This window comes from Onychostoma macrolepis, chromosome 19 (genome assembly GCF_012432095.1).
Source record: "Onychostoma macrolepis isolate SWU-2019 chromosome 19, ASM1243209v1, whole genome shotgun sequence".
Classification (NCBI taxonomy): Eukaryota; Metazoa; Chordata; class Actinopteri; order Cypriniformes; family Cyprinidae; genus Onychostoma; species Onychostoma macrolepis.
The window spans coordinates 30598277-30622306 of record NC_081173.1 but is presented as its reverse complement, the minus strand read 5'-3'; the positions used below and the strand labels follow the sequence as shown (position 1 = coordinate 30622306).

General features: G+C 36.6%; 1 protein-coding gene across 4 annotated transcripts in view; it reads left to right on the top strand.

Annotated features, from left to right (window-relative positions):
* LOC131525943 (RNA-binding motif, single-stranded-interacting protein 3-like) overlaps positions 1 to 24030 on the top strand; it is a 62978-nt gene that overhangs the window by 5145 nt on the left and 33803 nt on the right. For all 4 annotated transcript variants that reach the window (XM_058753955.1, XM_058753957.1, XM_058753954.1 and 1 more), the window contains exons 3-4: positions 17658 to 17812; positions 22113 to 22171. In XM_058753955.1, the coding sequence (XP_058609938.1) occupies positions 17658 to 17812; positions 22113 to 22171 (214 nt within the window). The remainder of the gene's footprint in view (positions 1 to 17657; positions 17813 to 22112; positions 22172 to 24030) is intronic.

Sequence of the window (24030 nt, the reverse complement as noted above, 5' to 3'; positions counted from 1 at the left end):
ATGCTCTGAATATCTTTGTGTGTCTGGAGGGTGAGTGTGTGTTTTTGCGTGTGTGTGTGTGTGTGTGTGTGTGTGTGTGTGAGTGAGTGAGTGAGTGAGTGAGTGAGTTTTGCTGAAGAGGTTTTAATGATGCACATATGAAATACTGCACATCTGTGTGCTGTTAAACACGGCCTATAAACACACAGCAGATGTTACGAGACGTTTGTCAGCTGATCAAGGGAAAGTCACATGATCTTTTCTCTACACAAGTACCATGTTCTTACTATAGTACTTTGATATATACCATAGTAATTAATGATTGACATGTTCATATAGTAAGGTAATCGCATGATATCGTGCAGGAGTCTGTAAATCATACAAACTTTCTGATTCTATTTGTCTTTTCTTTGTCTTTTCTGTTTGTGTGTTTATGATTGTTATAAATTCATCCGGCGTCTCTGAACATTCAGTCAAACGCAGAAACTGTGGCACTAAACACTGACCTTTAATATCTGATCAATAGAGGACAGCAGCGCTGCGAACATTGGCTGTGATTTCCCATGATTCTCCTCTGAGCCCAAACTCAAATCACACAATAACACATCTTTGACATTATAAATCTGAGTTTGGGCAGTGATCTCTGACAGCCTGTTTACACACACACACACACACACACACACACACACACACACACTTGTTTTTCATACACTCTTATTATAATATAAACCTTTTTATATACACTACATTTCAGAAGGTTGGGGTTGGTACTATTTTTATAACTTTACTGTTACTTTTTATCAATGTAATGCATCTTTGCTGAATAAATTATATTACTGACCCCAAACTTTTACTTCATAAAATCACAGTAACGGGGATGAGATTAAAAGTGCTATAAAATGAGACATTTACTGCCCTTCTAATGTCATGCATTAATGTCCTGATACAGCGAGGAGACGTCGGTCGTTGGTCTGGGGTCCGGCTAAAATATTCCTGTAATAAAACATTCTAGTAAAAGATGGCATCAGTTATTAAGTCATATATGCATATGCTAATGAGGGACACACAGGAAGTGTGTTTAGCAGGACGACCTTCATCCTCAGCCAATCAGATTGTGTGTCTCATTCTTCAGGAAGTTACAGTCACACTCCAGACAAACAGGACAAAAACAAGCCACTAAATATAGTTTCATATCCCTTCTGAGAGAGAACAGATTAGATCCAGTGTGATTTTAGTATGGTTTATATGTTATTAGAGTATACATATATTTTATACATTTATAAATTGTATTTTATTAATATTTTGAATTGGCTTTTATTTTTATATTTTCACTTTTCATTTTTTGTTTAATTACTAATTGTATGTGCTTTTGCTATTTTACTAGTTCTGTTTTAAAATATTTATACTTTTTTCAGTTTAAGTTTAGTTTTCAGTTTGTAATTGTAGCGCTTCAGCTTAAACTTATTTCAGTTAGTTGCCAAAAATATTATATTAATTTATATTATATTATTATTTATATAAAATATTAATATTTGATGAAAAAAACCTACTGTAAACCAAATTGATATTAGATATGTTGCCACGTTTCTAATTGCCATTTGGGTTCAGTTTTTCATCCATTATTTATATTTTAGGTTTATTTCAATTGAAAAAACAAAAAAAAACATTTTTTAAATAGTTTGTTTTATTTTGATTTACCTTTTCAGCCAGCAATTTTACTGCTTCTACTTAAACTTGCTTCAGTTATTTTCAATAAAATCTTATATTTATTTCTATTATAATTTAAATAAAATTATTAGATGAAAAACTTACTAAATGGATATTAGAAATATTGCCAATTTGGGTTAATTTTTTCATTTAATATTTGTATTTTAATTTCTATTTATTTTATAACAACACTGGTGAGATCCATTGAGAAGAGAAAAAAACTAAAGAGAAACCGGAATCATTCACAGAGACACACACATACAGTATTATTGTGTGTGTGTGTGTGTGTGTGTGTTTGGCCGTGTTTAATGATCTCTGGTTACTCTTGTGTATTTTGGCTGTATATTTGTAGAGTTCCAGTAAGAGCTTGTCTAATTTGTGTGGTTTTCTATCAGAATAGGTTCATCCGTGAGCTGAGGATCAAACATATAACACACACACACACACACACACACACACACACACACACAGCTATGGCTCTGATTACTATGATAACAGCAGGAACACTAACAGATGTGCACATTCACCATTCATGAGAGAGAGTGACGTCACATCTGAACAGATTTAATAAAGGACTTGTCATCATGAAAACGTATCAGTAAATTAATACTTGTATTCCTCAAGGATGCATTAAATTGATCAAAAATTACAGTACAGCATTTATAATGTAGCAAAAGATTTCTATTTCAAATAAATGCTGTTCTCTTGAACTTTTTGTTCATCTGTGAATCCTGAAAAAATAACATGTATCAGAGTTTACACAAAAATATTGAGCAGCACAACTGTTTTCAACATTGATAATAATCAGAAATGTTTCTTGAGCTGCAAATCAGCATATTAGAATGATTTCTGAAGATCATGTGACACTGAAGACTGGAGAAATTATGCTGAAAATACAGCTGCGCATCACAGAAATAAATTAACAGATATTCACATTAAAAAAACATCTATTTTAAATTATAATATAATTTCTGAATATGACTGATTTTACTGTATTTTTGATTAAATAAATGCAGCCTTAGTTTGAGCAGTAGTGTATGAATTTAGCTTGTTTAATTATTAAATTACAATTTAATTGTTCAATTTCAATCACATCGTATTTTAACTCAACTCAAAATTCACCTTTAAAAATACTGTCAAATTACATTTCTGTTGATGATAAACTAATCATCAAAATACATGACCGCAGAAAACATTTCACCAGACATAAAAACATTTCAGATTGATTGATTGTTTGGAAGATTGTTGTGTTTCCGTCTCGAATGAGCCATCATTTTTTATAGTCCAGAGGCAGTTAATGATGATATAGAGCGTGTGTGTGTGTGTGTGTGTGTGTGTGTGTGTGTGTTCGCTGCTGTTGCCTTGACCTGCACAGATTGAGGAGTGACCCAGACCTCCGCAGCGAAGATGCAGAGAAAACAATCCAATCTCCCGTGTGTGTGTGTGTGTGTGTGTGTGTGTAGCTCGGAGCTCAAATGAATGTGTCAACATGCATAGATTCAGTCAAAGATCTCTCCATATTCAGAGTTGATCATAACTGATGATGCTGAATGAGTGTCATCTTCCTCTCATATGCATTCACTGTGTATTTATCTGTAGTGTGTAGACAAAGTGAGCTAAATCTGATGAAATCTCCCTTTGGGGACATTTGAGGACGTGAGATAGAAACTCCCAATTCATTTTTTTTTCTTTTCGTTTCCTTCACAGAATAATAATAAAAAAATAATAATTAATTATCACTTATTTAACAATTTGGACTTTTTTCTCAGGATTGTAGGGCCCTATGAAATGCATTGTTTTCCCAAATTCCATTTCATTTTTTTTTCCATTTAATTCCATGTTTTTTCACTTTAATTTTTCTGGATTCAATTATTTTCTCTGTTTTAATTTTTATTGAGTCTTAATAATGGTTAAATTAAATGTTGTTAATCAAAAAGCATGTCTAATTAATTGAAATCATGAAACTCATGAATCATGAAACATGAAACAATTTAACAGCAATTTATTAAAAGTGACAAATTACATTTTTAGGGCCCAATGAAATGCATTTTATTTTTCTCAAATTCTGTTTTATTATTACCACAGTGTTTTCCATTTAAATTTTTCTGTATTACATTTTAATGGTTTAATTACATTTTAATAATCAATCGCATCTCTAATTAATTGATTTTATAAAAACAGCTTCATTAATTATTATTGTTTTATTTATTTATATATTTTTTAATATACTGTTGTGTGTATTTAAATTTTTCTGGTAGATAAATGCAGGCATAAAACAATAAAAATCAAACAACAGAAGTTTATGGGTAAAACAGAAGGAAAATTGTGTGATTATTCTTTATTTTAATACTAATATTGTTATTATTAGCATTTAACTTCTAGAGATATCATCAACTTGAATGCACAGATACTATTCGAACAGAACTGACGATTACATCACTGAATCAATGATGAACTGACTTTAACTGAAAATTGAGTGTTTACTGGTTTGCATTATTACACACTATTTTGTCCTATTGAATACTGTGAAGCTGCTTTGACACTCTGTATTGTTAAAAGCGCTATATAAGTAAAGATGACTTGACTTGGTGCTATTATTGCATTGAGTAATATATTTGTCACAATTTCTTCAAGTTAGACTGAACTTTTATTTTGATGGGTTGCTGTGAAGAACTCTAAGTTTCTGTGTATATTTGTATGATGGTAATCATTTTTTACAGTATACAAGGTCATTTGCTGATTTTGTTTCTCTCAGTGGATCAGAGCAGATGCGTTTTAATGCATTCAACTTATTTTTTTATATAAGTTCACTTGAAGTTCATTTGCAGTCCTACAAAAGCTGAGTTGCATCAAGGATCGTTTGGGAATCACATTGTGACTCTTTGAATCAAAACTGAATTGAATCGTGGGGCTCTGACAGTGTTCGACTGGTTTGTGAGCTGTGAATGTCTGTCAGTTAAAGATAAATATCGCTTTATTTCAGTCTCTGGAAACAGACACAGCAGCAGAAGCAGAAATGACACTGAAGCGTCTTCACAACAGCAGATGTTCATGTTCTGATGGTCAGATTGTGCTTAGACTGGTTTCTTTATCAGGTGTTGATGCAGCTTTAATATTTCAAGTTTGATGTGTCTCTGCATCTGTGACATGAATTATGAATGAAATGTTTAGTATTTTATTTGTGGCATTGTGTAACTCGTTTCAGAGGTTGGACTAGGTGGATGAACCTTAATATTGAACAGGATTTAATCATGAGCTGGGGTTTAATGCTGAGCTGTAGGTGAGAAAGTAACACGACTGATGGAGTTTAAACATGAAAACACAAATACTGGTGTGTCTGTGTGTGTCGATGCTTCCTGTGAGAATCATAAAAGACTCTTCAAGAATGCAGCCAATTAAACATGAACTGTCCCACAAGGACGGACACACACACACACACACACACACTTTCTCTCTCTCTCATCTGTCCTAATATATGATGCTGAGCGCTCTGGGTGACGTTGTTATTGTTTGAGTCTGTGTTTGTAATGAGAGCAGATGAAGGATGTGTGTTCAGAGTCTCTGTGACTCTCTTATTTGCCTGATGCAATTAACACTGTGTTATTCAGCTACAGAAAGCTAGTGGTAAACTGAAGCGATGTTTATGTGCATTAGTGATCATGAATGCTGTGATTGGAGTTGGATGAATACTTTTTGAATTTTTATTGTTTTTATTTTATCTTATAAATACAAATATTTTAAATTGTTATTTTTATATACAATTTTGTGTATGTGTGTGTAATATCAAATATAATTATATATTTTTCTCTTTTTTTATTGTTAGTTTTTTTTTGTTCTTAAAGGGTTAGTTCACCCAAATGAAAATTCTGTCATTAATTACTCACCCTCATGTCGTTCCAAACCTGTAAGACCTTCGTTCATCTTCGGAACTCAAAATAAGATATTTTTGATGAAATCCGAGAGCTCTCTGACCCTCCACAGACAGCAATGATATTAACTCAATCAAGGCACAGAAACGTAGCAAGGAAGGACATTGTTAAAATAGTCCACGTGACCTCAGGGGTTCAACCGTAATTTTACGAAGCTATCAGAATACTTTTTGTGCGCAAAGAAAACAGTAATAACATAATTTATTCAATCATTCTTCTCCCCGAGTCACTGTCTTCCGCCATTTTGGAGAGAACCCCAGAACATAATCAACGTAATCAGCGTAGTTTACGTTCAGCATGCGCTTGCTTTCTACTAAACGTAGACAACGCTGATTGTGTTGATTACACTTATTACGTTGATTACGTTTAGAAGATGAACGAAGGTCTTACAGGTTTGGAACGACATGAGGGTGAGTAATTAATAACTAAGTTTTGGGTAAACTAAACCTTTAAATGTCTATATAGTTTTTTATCAATATTTAAATTTTAGAGCACCAAGTTAAACTAAATGAAGAGAATTTGCCTTGTTAACTAGCCTTGTTTTATATTTTTATCTAACTATAATAACCCTGTCTTGAATCAGTGTAAATTTAAAAATAATAATAATAATTATATTTTTTCCTTTTTTTTTAAGAATCCACCAAAGAGCAAAAAAACTCAATTCTTGAAATTTGTTTGCTGTGTATTTAAATAAAAGGATTACATGTTGAGATATTAGCAATCTTCTTTATTTTTATAAAGTGAAATAAAGTGCTCAGTGCATATTAAAATCTACAGACGTTTCGGTCACGCAGGACCTTCCTCAGTGTTCACATACTATTGAAACGGTTCATTTTTATATTCTGTTCCTCACATATCAACACATGTGTATGTAATCAATTCCATTAAAGAATCAGTAACATATCAGTTACGTCATTGGCAATTTACAAATATATCCAGAGGAGATACAGAAGAGAAAAAAAAAAGGAATACATTATAAAAAAAACTAGACAGATTGAAGTCTTCATTCAAAACATTTGGTTGTATAGTGTTAAGACGAAAAATCCATTTACTTTCAGTTTGTAATATTTTCCGTTCAAAAATTGATATGACGATACATCAGAAGTGTCTATTGCACAAAATGACAGTTCTTTAACTGTATGGTTTAACTCGGTGAAATGTCGGGCAACAGGTGATTTATTATCAGCTCTATTTATGGCACTTCTGTGTTCATTAATACAAAATTTTAATTGTCGATTGGTCTTCCCCACATATTGAAGTAAATATATTACATTGGTTGAACGACAAGAAATGTCTAATTTCAAATTCCTGATTCCTAGAGTAACTCACTAATTTATTCACTTTTTTTTTTCTTTTTTTTTTTTTTTTTACGACAAGCACAATGTCTGCATGGAAAAAATCCCATTGGCCCTTTGATTCTATTATTGACTTGAAATCGTGTTACATGTGAACAGAACCAAGCGCAAGATCCTCTTTTTCTAAGAACCTTTAATCCAGTGTCAATTTTAAGAAATAAAGATGAAAGAAAAAATAAATAAAATATATATATATTTTTTTGTTAGACCGTGTGCAAGAATCTTTTAATTCCAGTGTAAATAAATACATACATAAATACATGATATATATAATTTTTCTTCTTTGATAGTGTCTGAGCTTCTCTCCTCTCCAGAAGGACGTTTGTCGTCTGTTTTAGCGTGTGGAGAGTAAAGTGTGCGGTTTGATCCTTTCTGCCTCATTGTGTAAAACTCCTGACCTTTAAAACAAGGCTAATCACAGGGGTGGGACGTTCACATTCCTGCAGACAGACGGCGGCCAAGAGAGAGCAAAGGATCGTGGGAGAGGGACAGAGACTCGGGAATAGAGTGAAGAAGTCTATTTCAGTCTTTCAGTAATTCATACTGCAGCTATAAAGATGTCTGATTCACTGCTGTCTGATCCAGAAATGCTTCAAAGTTTAACATGCAATTTATTGTCATACTGTTGCCCACTACCCTGCTGCACCTGTGCTACTTTAGTATTATATATCAGTTATTTTAGTATCATCAATAATTTATGTATATTGTTTAATGTTTGTTTAAAGTTTTAGTAATTATTTTGTGGGTTTTTTGACATTTTTATTATTGTTTCTTTAAAAATATTTCTGTAGTTTCCATTTATTTATTGTATTTTTTGGTAACACTTTACAATAAGGTTCATTAGTTAACAACATTAGTTAACATGAACTAATAATAAACTGCACTTATACAGCGTTTATTAATCTTGTTAATGTTAATTTCAACATTTACTAATACATTATTAAAATCTTGTTAACATTAGTTAATGCACTGTGAGCTAACATGAACTAACAATGAACATCTGTATTTTTATTAACTAACGTTAGCGAAGATTAGTAAATACAGTAACAAATGTATTGCTCATGGTTAGTTCGTGTTAGTTAATACATTAACTAATGTTTAACTAATGAACCTTACTGTAAAGTGTTACCTATTTTTTTTTAGCTTATTTTAGTGCATTAAGTTAAACTACATGAAAATGTGTGTGTGTGTGTGGTTTATGAGGACAACATTTGTTTAATGACATGGGTATGACAGAGGTATTACAATTTGAAGGTGGTTTATGAGGACACTGCCTATGTCCCCGTAATTCAAAAGGCTTAAAAAACATACTAAATGCTGTTTTTTTGAAAATCTAAAAATGCAGACAGTCTCCTGTAAGGGGTAGGTTTAGGTGTAGGGTTGGTGTAGGGCAATAGCACATACAGTTTGTACAGTATAAAAACCATTACGCCTATAGAGAGTCCCCACAAGGATAGCAAACCAGACGTACGTGTGTGTGTGTGTGTGTGTGTGTGTGTGTGTGTGTATTGTTGGTCATTGATCCATCGAATCCCTAAGAAAGATAATATTCCTGATGACCCCTCAGCTTGGTGAGATATATCCCTGCTACCGACAGTTTACAAGGTATTCATGAAATGTTTGCTCTCAAGAATCCTCCCCTGGTTGGTGGAGACAGGAATACTCTCATCAAAACAGAAAGCATATATTAATAGACAGGAATTCATGATTTTAAACATTCATCTGCAAGATTCTTCACAGTTTTTCTGGATTTTCGTGATGCCTTTGGCTCACTGTCCCATGATGTTATGCTTCCTTCATTGGATGAAATAAGACTACCACAGCCGTATATGGATGTGATCAAGGATGTTTATAATAACTCCTATGTTCAAGTCATACGTGGAAGTGTCTTAACTGATCCTATACCACTTAAGATCGGTATTAAGACTGGTTGCCCTTGGAGCGCTGTTAACTTCGTACTAGCGATTAACTCCTGGCTGAAATGGATGTGTCAGTGCGCACCAGCAGGTGTTCGATCTCCAAATCCAGTGCAAGCTTATGCGGATGATGTGGAAATATCTTCACGAGATGAGAGTGTAATTAATAGTATGCTTCTTCGTACGGATGACTTTATGAGGTGGTCTGGTCTGGATATGAAACATACAAAGTGTGCAGCGTTTTATGAAAGACGGAGTGGAGGAAATAGATGGTATAGATCAAAGTCTGATAAACCCCCGGTCTTTGCATTAGCACATAAACCTATCCGTCTATATGAACGTCATGAAACCTATCCTTATCTGGGACATAAATTCAAGGTGAGCGGTGACTGGGAGGAACAGGTTACAGAGTTGTGTCATGAATTTACCCGAAGACTTGCATTGATTGATTCTTCCCCTCTTCCCATAATGATGAAGATTGAGGCTATCAGATTGATTGCAATAGCCAAAATTCAACATTTCTTTATGAATGTTCATATTCCACAATGCACACTTTCAATATTGAATGATGAAATGGTAAAGCTAGTGAGAAAATGGCTCTGTCTCAATTGCCATACGACCCGAGATGTTATTTTCCAGTCGCGTCGAGACGGAGGTCTCGGTGTTCCAAACATTGAATGGATTTATACTGCCTCCAGAATAGGTCATCTTCTTAACATGCTGAATAACGACGATACATCTGTTAGAGAACTGGCACGTGAGTCACTTTTTCTTCATTTACAGTGGCGCAAAATACCGGCTGCTTTGTGCAACGAGCCACAGTTTCTTGGATTTAAATTAAAATCGAATGGAAAGTTGGACATCAAAACAGCCGGATTTGGAGTACGCTCTGATTGGCTGGACCTAAATGATCTTTGCCAGCGTACAGGACTGCAGCTCTCTTGGCAAGGACCAGACGGAGCGGTAGTGGTCCTTAATGAGAATATAATAACAGATCCGCATATCTCTACTCTAGCGGTACTCCATACAGAAGGTACACCTCGTCAACTATCGACCAATAATGTAAGAGTCTCACTTCTTCATCTCAGAAAAACTCAAAGTGCTCAGCATTGGATGGGCTTGAAATTACAGGAAAATTAGCACTTCTTCAATCAGCTGACCATTCAGTATCCCATTCTGTTTTGACTAACTTTTCAATTTCAGAGGATATTCAAATTTTTATGATTAAAGCACGACTACAATGTCTTCCAACAATGTACAATTTGTCAATATGGTACCCGTCAAAATACAACTCCTACTGTCTGTTACACCAAAATCAACAGGAAAATGAAACCGTTGCTCACATCTTAAATGGATGTTGTTGTTATAAAGGACTGTATGTGTCCAGACACGATCGACTGGTTGATTTGATTGTAAAGGATTTGAAAATAATACATAAAGATAGTAAGATTCATCAGCACACTACTGTTGAACTGAACTGGTTCTATCACAACACATCTGACAGAGACTATTTTAAAAACATTCCAAATACTCCTGACATCGTGATAGTAAACGAGGCTTTGAACACTGTATTTGTTATTGAAGTTGGCTGTTGTTTTGACTTGTATTTTGAGACTTGTTATCTTTCTAAATTGTTGAAATATCAGCCATTGGTTGAAGCCATCCATCAACTTGACTATCAGTGTAAATTGATTATTCTAATATTTGGAAGTTTAGGTCATGTGCACAAGAACACACACACACACACACACACACACACGCACACACACAACACACACATACACACATGCATATACAGGTGCATCTCAATAAATTAGAATGTCGTGGAAAAGTTCATTTATTTCAGTAATTCAACTCAAATTGTGAAACTCTTGTATAAAATAAATTCAATGCACACAGACTGAAGTAGTTTAAGTCTTTGGTTCTTTTAATTGTGATGATTTTGGCTCACATTTAACAAAAACCATCTCAACAAATTAGAATACTTCATAAGACCAATAAAAAAAGCATTTTTAGTGAATTGTTGGCCTTCTGGAAAGTATGTTCATGTACTGTATATGTACTCAATACTTGGTAGGGGCTCCTTTTGCTTTAATTACTGCCTCAATTCGGCGTGGCATGGAGTCGATCAGTTTGTGGCACTGCTGAGGTGGTATGGAAGCCCAGGTTTCTTTGACAGTGGCCTTCAGCTCATCTGCATTTTTTGCAGGGCTGGGTCTAAGGGGGGGCTAGGGGGGGCAATGCCCCCCCAGATTCTCCTTGTGCCCCTCCAGATTCTTCTTGTGCCCCTTGATCATCCACTGAATACTTAAAAAAGAAAAATCTAAACATTAAATTTTAAATTTAAATGACCAGAGATATAGCGCAGCTGTATTTTTCTTCAGCTCCCCCACACTGACAGAATTTCATGTGAAATGTTCAAAGCCTATGGACAGGTTATTGCTGACAGGATATGACATTCGGTAAGGGAATATCATGATATTATCTGTCAGAAACGTTATCAACACTGTCAAAAACAGAATTTAACACTACACAGATCTGTACAACAGGTTACATAATGAAATGAAATAAGCAAACACTAGCGCCATGAAGAAGTCTATGCTATGTCATTCAGTATAGTAGTTAAATATTCACAAATCATGTAATAAACATTCATAAGAGCACTAGACAAAGTTATCAGCTATATAGCAATGGTTATTAATAAAAGCTATAACAGTAATACATTGTTGCATGAATAATAAACAACTGATAAAATTATCCACCCCAAACTATAGTACAGTGGGCCTATTAACAAATTTTGATGCAATAGGGTATGATTTAAAAACGATCATCCCGCCAAAACAGAGAAAACATCTTCCACAAACATCTACATGTCTGTCTTTTAAAGTATTTATAGTGTATATGATGAGTTGTATTTGTTTGTCATTATAGCACCCCCCACCCCGTAAAATAATGCTGCCCCATCAAGTTTTCGAAATGCCCCCCCAGTCACGCAATCCCAGAACCGGGCCTGATTTTTTGGTCTCTTGCTTCTCATTTTCCTCTTGACAATACCCCATAGATTCTCTATAGGGTTCAGGTCAGGTGAGTTTGCTGGCCAGTCAAGCACACCAACACCATGGTCATTTAACCAACTTTTGGTGCTTTTGGCAGTGTGGGCAGGTGCCAAATCCTGCTGGAAAATGAAATCAGCATCTTTAAAAAGCTGGTCAGCAGAAGGAAGCATGAAGTGCTCCACAATTTCTTGGTAAACGGGTGCAGTGACTTTGGTTTTCAAAAAACACAATGGACCGACACCAGCAGATGACATTGCACCCCAAATCATCACAGACTGTGGAAACTTAACACTGGACTTCAAGCAACTTGGGCTATGAGCTTCTCCACCCTTCCTCCAGACTCTAGGACCTCGGTTTCCAAATGAAATACAAAACTTGTTCTCATGTGAAAAGAGGACTTTGGATCACTGGGCAACAGTCCAGTTCTTCTTCTCCTTAGCCCAGGTAAGACACCTCTGACGTTGTCTGTGGTTCAGGAGTGGCTTAACAAGACGAATACGACAACTGTAGCCATATTTCTTGACACGTCTTTGTGTGGTGGCTCTTGATGCCTTGACCCCAGCCTCAGTCCGTTCCTTGTGAAGTTCATCCAAATTCTTGAATCGATTTTGCTTGACAATCCTCATAAGGCTGCGGTTCTCTCGGTTGGTTGTGCATCTTTTTCTTCCACACTTTTTCCTTCCACTCAACTTTCTGTTAACATGCTTGGATACAGCACTCTGTGAACAGCCAGCATCTTTGGCAATGAATGTTTGTGGCTTACCCTCCTTGTGAAGGGTGTCAATGATTGTCTTCTGGACAACTGTCAGATCAGCAGTCTTCCCCATGATTGTGTAGCCTAGTGAACCTAACTGAGAGACCATTTTGAAGGCTCAGGAAACCTTTGCAGGTGTTTTGAGTTGATTAGCTGATTGGCATGTCACCATATTCTAATTTGTTGAGACAGTGAATTGGTGGGTTTTTGTTAAATGTGAGCCAAAATCATCACAATTAAAAGAACCAAAGACTTAAACTACTTCAGTCTGTGTTCATTGAATTTATTTAATACTCGAGTTTCACAATTTGATTTGAATTACTGAAATAAATGAACTTTTCCACGACATTCTAATTTATTGAGATGCACCTATATATATATATATATATATATATATATATATATATATATATATATACCGTGTTGGGCAGTAACTAGCTACTAGTAACTTAGTTACTGTAATAATATTACTTTTTGCAGTAACTAGTAGTGTAACTAATTACTAATAAGATTTCAGTAATAATATTACAGTTACCATCCATAAAACAGCTTAGTTACAGTTGATGCCTCAACCCCGCTGATTTAAAATCCAACAATCAAATTATTTCTAGATTTATTTTCATAATTTTCACGACTCGCAGATGCATGTGATGTCCCCAGTGCAGCAGGCAAGCTTTGAATATGGAAAAGCTTAGAATCAGCAGATAGAAACATTGCATTATAGAAGAAAAAGTAATGTAACGTCTCGGTTACGTATGTAGTCCCTGAAGAAGGGAACAGAGACATCACGTCGGATGACCGACGAATTGGGATCTCGCCAGAGAGACCAATCCACTTCGAGTGTAACTAAACGAGCCAATGGACATTGCATCCAGCTGCCGCTGATCACAGCGTGAGTATAAAAGGCAGCGGGTGCACCGCATTAATTCATGCTTTCGCTGAGGAGCCGAGCCAGTGACCCGGCCGCTCAGCGGTGGTACAGCGACTGTGGCAACGGGACGTGACGTCTCCGTTCCCTTCTTCAGGGAACGAGGGTTACATACGTAACCGAGACGTTCCCTTTCAGTCGGTCACTCCGAGTCACGTTGGATGACCGACGAATTGGGATCCCTACCAAAACGCCACAGGAGCTGCCCCTTCCAGTGCCCTGTGTAGGCCTCCTGATCCTTCCTATAAGGCAGACGATAGGACCGGGCTCTACACAGAGAAGGTCAACTACTGTTGTTCCTTGGGCAACCCAGACAGTAGGACTTGGACAACACTGGGAAGCGTGCCCTTCCGTTTGGAAGAGGCACACTGCGGAGTACCTCCTCCCCGAGGGGGTTAAGTGGCATTTAGACATGTGAGATGGCTTAGGCTGCATCATTAGAGATGGCAGAACGTGGTCTGCCAGGGGAAACACGGCTCTAATAAGCATACCGTGGAATACACATATGGGATCCCGGCAGGGTCTCTCATATGGGCACTAGCCTCACATCAGATTTCAAGAATTCATTGGCTGAAAGGCCTGGCGCCGGACGCTCCGCCACATCCGGACGCCGGAGTGCTGGAGGACTCTACAGGGTTTGCCTGGTTAAGGAACTCTCTGGAGAATTAGGCGTAAGCCGACTCTGAGCCGGGCCTCTCAGTGCCACTACCCGTTTGAGGTGAGAACACAGGAGGAAACCGGTTCGACACGTAGGTTATAAAACCTAGCGAACGTGTTAGGAGTCGCCCAACCCGCAGCTCTACAGATGTCTGCTAGCAAGGCACCACGAGCCAGTGCCCAGGATGATGCGACACCCCTAGTGGAGTGAGCACGCAACCTGAGCGGGCAAGGCACACCTTGTGCTTCATAGGCCAAGGTGATGGCATCCACTATCCAGTGGGCCATCCCCTGCTTGGAGACAGCTTTCCCCTTCTGCTGTCCTCCGTAACAGATAAAGAGCTGTTCTGAGGTCCTGAAGCTCTGAGTTCTATCCACGTACTGTCGCAGTGCACGTACAGGACAGAGCAAAGCTAGGGCTGGGTCTGCCTCCTCCAGGGGCAGCGCTTGCAGGTTCACTACCTGGTCCCTGAAGGGAGTGGTAGGAACCTTGGGCACATAACCGGGCCGGGGCCTCAGTGTTGCACGATTCGTTGACCGAAAATGTCTGCAGGTCCCCCACCCTCTTGATCAAGGCCAACGCAGTCAGGAGTATGGTTTTCATAGAGAGAAACTTCAACTCGACTGACCGCAAATGCTCGAAGGGGGCAGTTTGTAGGGCTCTTAGCACCAATGCCAAATCCCAAGAGGGTAGGGAGGGAGGCCTAGGAGGGTTTAACCTCCTGGCCCCCCTAAGAAACCTGACAACCAGATCATGCTTCCCCACCGACCTCCCCTCTACGGGGTCGTGGTGAGTGGAAATAGCAGCAACATAAACCTTAAGGGTGGAGGGGGACAGCCTACGCGCCAACCCTTGTTGCAAAAAGGAAAGCACGGCTCTGATCGAACATCTCCGGTGGTCCTCACGGTGAGAGGAACACCATTCGACGAACAGGTTCCACTTCAGCGTATAAGCCCGTCTTGTGGACGGTGCTCGTGCTGAAGCGATAGTGAGAGATACCTCCTGGGGCAGATCACCTAGAACCTCCGCGTCCCGTCCAGGGATCACACATGGAGTTTCCACAAGTCTGGACGCGGGTGCCAGAGGGTGCCCCGTCTCTGAGAAAGCAGATACTTCCTCAGAGGAATCAGCCAGGGAGGGGCTGTCGCGAGGAGCATGAGTTCCGGGAACCAGGTCCTGTTGGGCCAATATGGAGCCACTAACAAGACCTGCTCCTCGTCCTCCCTGATCTTGCACAGTGTCTGTGCTAGCAGGCTCACTGGGGGGAACGCATATTTGTGCAGGCCCTGGGGCCAGCTGTGTGCCAGTGCGTCCGTTCCGAGCGTTGCCTCAGACAGGGAGTAGAACCACTGGTAGTGGGTGGTTTCTGGAGATGCAAACAGGTCTACCTGAGCAACTCCGAACCGATTCCAAATCAGCTGGACCGCCTGGGGATGGATTCTCCACTCCCCAGGGAGTGCCGCTCGAGACAGCTCGTCGGCCGCCTGATTGAACACTCCTGGGATGTGGATGGCACGAAGGGACCTCAGATGCTTCTGACTCCAGAGGAGGAGGTGGCGGGCGAGTTGCGACATGCGATGGGAGCATTAACCGCCTTGCTGGTTGATATATGCAACGGTCGCAGTGTTGTCCGTACGGACCAGAACGTCCTTGCCCTGAAGGCGCCCTCTGAGGCGGCTCAAGGCAAGGCGTACTGGCAGCAACTCGAGGCAATTGATATGCCAACGAAGTTGGGGACCCGTCCACACCCCTGACACTGCCTGCCCGTTGTACGTGGCTCCCCAGCCGGTAGCCGAGGCATCCGTGAATACCACAGCATGCCTGGATACCTGCTCCAGGGGCACTCCTGCCCGAAGGAACGAGGGATCTATCCACGGGCTGAAGGTTTTACGGCAGGCCGGTGTAATCTGAACCCGGTGAGTACCGCATCTCCACGCTCACCTCGGGACTCGGCCATGGAGCCAGTGCTGAAGCGGTCTCATATGGAGCAGACCGAGTGGAACTATCGCTGCAGCTGCAGCCATATGCCCCAGGAGCCTCTGAAAGAGTTTCAGTGGGACCGCCGTCCTGCCTGATAAAGTCTTGAGGCAGTTTCTATTAAGAGTCTATTATGCAACTCCGAGATGGTCATGTCCCCACAAGAAGAACATGAACCATCCACGAAAGCTTCCTCAGCCTGCTGAATGCCCAGACACATGAGGCAGCGACCGTGACCGTCCTGAGGCGCCAGGAAACGACCACACCCAGAAACGCACGGGTGATAAGACATCTTTAAAAAGACGCGATCACCCGTGTTGCTCTTTTAGAGAAATTTGCTCTTTATTAAGTGCTGAAGCACGCAGGGGAGCTGGCCACCACACACTCCTAGTGTGACTGTCTTCACGGGAATCGTTTCCTCTCTCTCCCATGAGACCACGACCACCGCTGCTGCGCTGTAACGCCCGCCCGCGCTCGCAGGAAAGGAGAGCAGCAGTGATTCACCGAAGCAAAAGGATGAATTAATGCGGTGCACCCGCTGCCTCTTATACTCACGCTGTGATCAGCGGCAGCTGGATGCAATGATCGCATGCCAATGTCCATTGGCTCGTTTAGTTACACTCGAAGTGGATTGGTCTCTCTGGCGAGATCCCAATTTGTCGGTCATCCGACGTGACTCGGAGTGACCGACTGAAAGGGAACTAGTAGTGTAACTAATTATTGTTGCCAGAAAGTAATAAGTAAAGTAACAATATTACTTTTGAAAGGAGTAACTAGTAATGAGTAATATATTACATTCTTTGAGTAACTAGCCCAACACTGTATATATGTGTATGTATGTGTGTATATATATATATATATATATATATATATATATGAATGTGTGTGTATATATTTTATATTTGTATTTATAGTTGTCATTTTATATTAGGTTGTGTTTTATATATAATTTGAATAATTTATTTTAATTAATTTTTTAGTTCAGTGTAAGTTTTATTTCCGCTTATTTCTTAATTGCAGTGACTTAATTTAAATGTATTTCAGTTATTTAGCAAGGCAATAGTTTATTTCTATATAATATTTTTATTAAATTTTTCCATAAATATTTTTTTTTTTTCAGATTTTCTTTAATTATCAAAAGTGTTTTTTAACAGTATTTATTTTAGTTATCAGTAATAACCCTGTGTTGCACAAAGTAAGATGAACGGCTGAAAGTCTGCTAAATGTAAAGGTAAATTAATATAAAATGGCATTAAATGTGAATTGGAGCTGGGGTTTTTTTTAATTATTATTTTCTTAATGTCATACACTGACCAGTCTGCGCAGCGCTGCTTTAAATCGCACACACTTACATTCTTCAGAACCTTCAGGTTAATCACTCCCCTCTCTGTCTAACAGCCATATGCCCCGCCCCCTCATCCGATGGCCCCGCCCAGTCCAGGAAGCAGCAGCTGTAGTCAGAGTGCAGTGGAGCAGCTCAGCAAAACCAACCTGTACATACGAGGACTTCCACCTGGAACCACAGACCAGGACCTCATCAAACTCTGCCAACCGTGAGTACACACACACGTACACACACACGTACACACACACACACACACACACACACACACACACACACACACACACACACACACACACACACGTCTGGTTTGCTATCTTTGTGGGGACTCTCCATAGGCGTAATGCTTTTTGTACTGTACAAACCGTATATTCTATTGTCCTACACCAACCCTACACCTAAACCTACCCCTTACAGGAAACTACAGGCATTTTTAGATTTTCAAAAAACTTAATTCTGTGTGATTTATTAGCTTGTTTACCCATGGAGACCTCAATTTAGGTCCCCACCATGACACGAGTCCCCATGAGTCTGTGTGTATTCAGGTTTAAGTCCCCACCAGAATAGAAAAACATGTACACACGCACACGCACACACGCTTTCACACTCTGAAGGTGAACGGCATTGCCAAAATGTGCAGTATATGGAAGCAGTTTCAGTCATGGAATAAAAAAGATAATTACCTTTTATTTTACAATTGGGATTTTATTAATTGAGAGAGATCAACTAAGAAATCTGACTTTCTCACAATTTCTAGTTTACATCTTGTAAACTCTTTTCTGAATTCTGAGTTTACGTCTCACAATTCTCACTTTTTTCTTGCAATTATGACTTTACATCTTGCCATCCTGAATTTTTATCGCAATTCAAATTTTTTTTATTTATCAGTTCTGAGTTTACATCTCACAATTCTGTTTTTTTTCTTGCATGTTTTTTCTTGCATTTCTGATTTTTTCTTATAATTATGAGTTTACATTTTACAATTTAGATTTTTTTTCTTGCAATTTTGAGTTTACATTTTAGAATAGTTTTTCTCTGAAATTGAATAAAAAAATAAAGACTTTTTTCTTGCAATTCAGAATTTTTTTTTTTTTGTAATTCTGAGTTCATGTCTTGCAATTGTTTTCTTGCAATTCTGATTTTTTTCCCTTATAATTATGAGTTTACATTTTACAGTTCTGTTTTTTGAGTTTACATTTTAGAATTGTTTTTCTCTGCAATGGAATAAAAAAATAAAGATGTTTTTCTTGCAATTCAGATTTTCCTCGTGATTCTGAAATTCTTCTAATTCTGAGTTTACATCTCACAATTTTGACTTTTTTCTCTCAATGCTCAGTTTATATCTTGCAATTCTGAGTGTACGTCTCACAATTCTTATTTTTTCTTGCAATTCTGATTTTTTCCCTCATAATTAAGTTAATTCTGTCATATTAAGTGCAATTCTGAAAATGTTCTTGTAAGTCTGAATTTACATCTCACAATTCTGTCTTTTTTCTTTCAATTCTCAGTTTACGTCTTACAATTCTGATTTTTTTTTCTCACATTTTTTAAATTTAAAGCTCTAGATTCTAAATTTTGTCTCACAATTCTGAGTGAAAAATTCTGTGGCAGACACAGGCTTCCATAATATACAACCAGAGCACACTGTGTACTGTATCCCACAATGCAGTTTCCAGTGTGTCATCAAGCATGATTTCAAACATGATTTTAATTGAATCACAGGATGTGTTCAGTAATGCTGAGCGCTTCACTGCAGTTTCATTATGGTTCAGCGGTTTCAAAGGGTCTAATGTCACGCTTCGGTATTTTTAGATCATAGAAACAGGAAGTTCTGTATGTTATATTTGTGTAGGTAAAGTTATCTCTTCAACTTTTAATGAGACCAAGAGTGATGATACTCAGATAAGACTGTCTCACTGTCCCCACAGAACACACACACACACGGTTTCCCAGCGGACACAAACAGTATGTCTGTAATGAGACGTGCTTATGGCACACACACACACACACCCCATGAGGACAGGCTGTGTGTTTGGAGCTTAAAGGCATGTTCACACACAACAAACCCAATCATTTTGAAATATTTTTCCTATAGCCTGATGTTGATGGGTATGTTTTTTGTGTTATCATGACAGAACATTGCGATATTCACAATTATAATTTTAACAATATTTCGAATTAGCTTTTCCTTTTATATTTTCATTTAAAAAAAATTATTTTAGTTATTTTATGTGCTTTTGGCACTATTATTATTATTATTATTATTATTATTATTTTAGTATTGTTTATATTATTGTTTAGGTTTATTTTTATTTATTTATTTTTTCAGTTTTAGTTTTGCTTTGGTTTTAGTTTTGATTTATTTTAGTGCTTCAGCATATTTCAGTTAGTTGCCAAGCCAACTTTTCTGATTTTGATATGTATATGTATATATATTTGTTGTTGTTGTTGTTGTGTTTTATCCTGTGTTATTTTTAACTTTTGCTTAGTTTTACTTAATTCACTTTACTTTTTCGTACTTTTAACTTTTACTATTAGTGTTACTTTTATTCAATGTTGTAATTTCAAGTTTTATTACATTTCAGCTTTTATTTCAATTATGAAAAAAAAATAGTTTAATATAATGGTAACACTTTACAGTAAGGTTCATTAGTTAAACATTAGTTAATGTATTAACTAACACGAACTAACCATGAGCAATACATTTGTTACTGTATTTACTAATCTTCGCTAACGTTAGATAATAAAAATACAGATGTTCATTGTTAGTTCATGTTAGCTCACAGTGCATTAACTAATGTTAACAAGATTTTAATAATGTATTAGTAAATGTTGAAATTAACATTAACAAAGAATAATAAACGCTGTATAAGTGCAGTTTATTATTAGTTCATGTTAACTAATGTAGTTAACTAATGAACCTTATTGTAAAGTGTTACCAATATAATTTTACAGTTATCTTTTACTTTTAGTTTTTAATATAATTTATTTTTATCTAATGTTATATTATTACTTTTCTTAATTATATTTAGTTTATCTAATGCTACTTTTAACTTTAAATTTTAACTTTTGTTAATGTTACTTTTTTATTTCAGCTTTTATTTCAGTTATGAAATAAGAAAACTGTTTAATAATTTTAGTTTAATATATTTTTACAGCTCCATATTATTTATTATATAATGTTATATTATAGTTTTAATTTACATTTTAGTTTATCTGTTGTTACTTTTAACTTTACTTTTTAATTAATTTAAATTAATTTTAATTTTTTTTTTATCTAATATTACTTTTTTCTTTAATTTCAGCTTTTATTTCAATTACGAAAAATCTTTCAATAATTTAGTTTTAGGTAAAGATTGTGATTGTATTGTGAAATAATGAAATAGTTCGATTTGAACACGATTGTAGATGACGTCAAGTGAGTATACTGTATATCGTGATAGATATTTGGACTTAAAATTGTCAAAATGAGTATAAAAAGTCATTCACATGAATCATTCATAATAAAACCTGTAACATGCATAAAAAATAAAAAAATAAAAAAATAAAAATAGGGTCAGTTTTGATTGCATGCTGACTTTAAAATAGTAAAAAGTTAAGAGTGAGTTTGAAGATGTGTAAGCTGATCTCAAACACACATTGTGCTGTAAACAGTGTTTCCAGTGTGTTGTAGGAAACGACACAATCATCCCTGCTGGAGAAAAGATGACAGACCGACACACACACACACACACACTGAGTTAACTCTCTGACTGAACTACATAAACAATGCAGCCATATTTACACAACGTTTACTATTCACGTTAAAGAGCAAATCAATCAGGATTGTGATTTAATGGTACAAAAGCAGGAAACAGCTGCTGTAGTTGTACTAAATAATTTACTTCTGACTGTTTTGAGTGCAAGAAATCTTGATTGACAAATTATTTCAGGGGAGAAATAAAATCCTATAAATGTGCAAATAAAGCTGGAAATACTAACCCTGCACGAGATACCTGTAACAACTATGGTTATTATAGTTAACTAAAATGAAAACCATAAAAAATCTTTCTTGAAATAAAATAAATGTTAATTAAAAAAAAAATAAAATCCATCTAGTTTCCATGGCAATGTTTCTCATTTTCATTTATAGTTAATATTGAAATAACTAAAACTAAATAAACTAAAATGAATAAATATATAAATTAATAAACACATATAGACATATTTAAAAAAAAATAATAATAATGATGATATAATATATTAATGATAAAAATGATTTAATGAAAATGGCTAAAACTAAAATTAAAGCAATAAACAGAAAATATACAAATAAAATGTTAACAAAAACTATAATATAAATACTAAAATAACACGAATGAGAACTGCCACTACACAAAAATAATATACAAACAAAATCTCAGGTATAAACTGTATATGCACATGTGTAAACTGTATAAAAATACTCGTGATGTTTTTGGATCGATGTTTTTTTAAATGTCTGGTTATGTTTATCGTTTCTATCCTCACAGCTATGGGAAAATTGTGTCTACTAAGGCCATCCTGGACAAGAACACAAACCAGTGCAAAGGTAAACACATGCTTTTATGCTTTTATTATATAACGATAAACCACTTGTGGCAATTGAACTAGGAATGGGGTTCATCTGGTTGTTTTAGTTTTAATATATTTAGTGTTTGAGCTTCAGAGACAGTGACTGAAGAGCTGAAGTCTGTCAAACACATTCATCATCATCATCTTCAGCGGTGCGTTTACTGTCTGCTGAGAGAGATGTTCATGATCATCTGTAGCTCTCACTTATGTGCAGATGTTTATGATTGATCATCTGTCAGTTTTGTTATTGAAGGGATGTTTTATCTGTTTCTTCAGCATCTCGCAGCATGAATTTTGAGATTTTATGATGATGTGCTCTTGCTTGAATATGTTCTGTGTGAATCAGGGTTATTAGGTAATTAAATCCTTTAAAAAAAGTTGTAAATAAAATACAATTTAACTGAATATAAAATATATAAAAAAAGAACATTAAACTTTTTTTTTATTTCAGCTACTTGCAAGGGCAACATTTCTCATTTTCATTTAGCTTAAATATAATATAATAAAGTAAAATAACAAAACAGAAAAATGAAAGAAAAATGACAAACACAACAAAGTTTAGTACAAACAAAATTTAAATGTACTGGTTCATTACTCCTGAATATATCTTCTTTAATGTGATGGTTTTTTTTGGCTTTTTATCATCAGAGTTTGTGAAACCTTCATTATAAGTGTTTTGGAAACAATCTTCACTCAGAAATTGCTAGTCAGTTTCACAAATAATTATGAAGAAATTAAACATGGCATTTTGAAGTATAAAAGTTTAAAATGGTATTTTCTTGTACAACACACTCTAATAAACTTTAGTGTTTTATTTTCTACTTTATTATAAAACAGTATGTGAAATAGCATGCAGTATAGTATGATAAACATTTAAATTGCAAACGGTAGATGTCGACACATGCATTTTAATTGAGCAAGTGACTCTTATTTATTGTAGAGCAAATAAATACACTTTAGCAGTTTTATTCTGGATTGTGTGAAAAAATCAGCATGTTTAGCAATAAAGAAATGCTGAATATAACCTTGCATTGCAATTGATGAATACAGTATACAGTGTGCTCTAATTTTATTCTGCACATTTTGGCAAATTCTGTCTGAACATACAGAAAATGTGCATATTGTGCACATTATACATACTGCATACTTTAGAGCTAGTATGCATGCCGATAATATGCGTGACATGCTTCACAATTCCAGCTAACCCCGGTTTCTTATTAACTAGCCCTTCTACAAATCTTTTTCTCAAATGTTTCTCTCTTAAAACTTTCTGCTTGTATGATTTTTTTTTCCTAGCGTGTCCGTGAGGAAGGATTTGAGGATTTGATCTGTGAAGAGGGTCGTCTAACCTATTTTCTCTCTAATTAAACCTTCATCTCTCCTGGATAACAGGCCGCCGCTGTCGGGCTTTAATCCAAAGACTCTGTGTGTGTGTGTGTGTGTGTGTGTACTCATTTAATCTGCCATGAAATTTTAATTAACACCGGTGTGACCCTTATCTGCTGATACAGCCCTGAGAATGAAGGTGTGACGGAAAATAAAGGACGAGTGAGGGATTGTGGGAAAGAGCGATCGCTCATAAATATCTCATAACTCATTAATCAGGTTTGCGGGTTTCCTCTCGGCTCTCACGCTGATGGATGAGGTCAGGAAAAATGGGGAACGCTAAAGAGGAAAGTGAAGTCGAAGGGTTGTTGCCATGGAAACGAAGGGTTTAATGCAAGATTATTCCTGAGGGCCTTCAGGTGTTTCTCAAACGCTGGTGGTGTGATAATGAAAAACACATTTAGTTTATCTCATTTTCTTTTCCTATCTTTGAAAAGTGCAGTGGAGCAG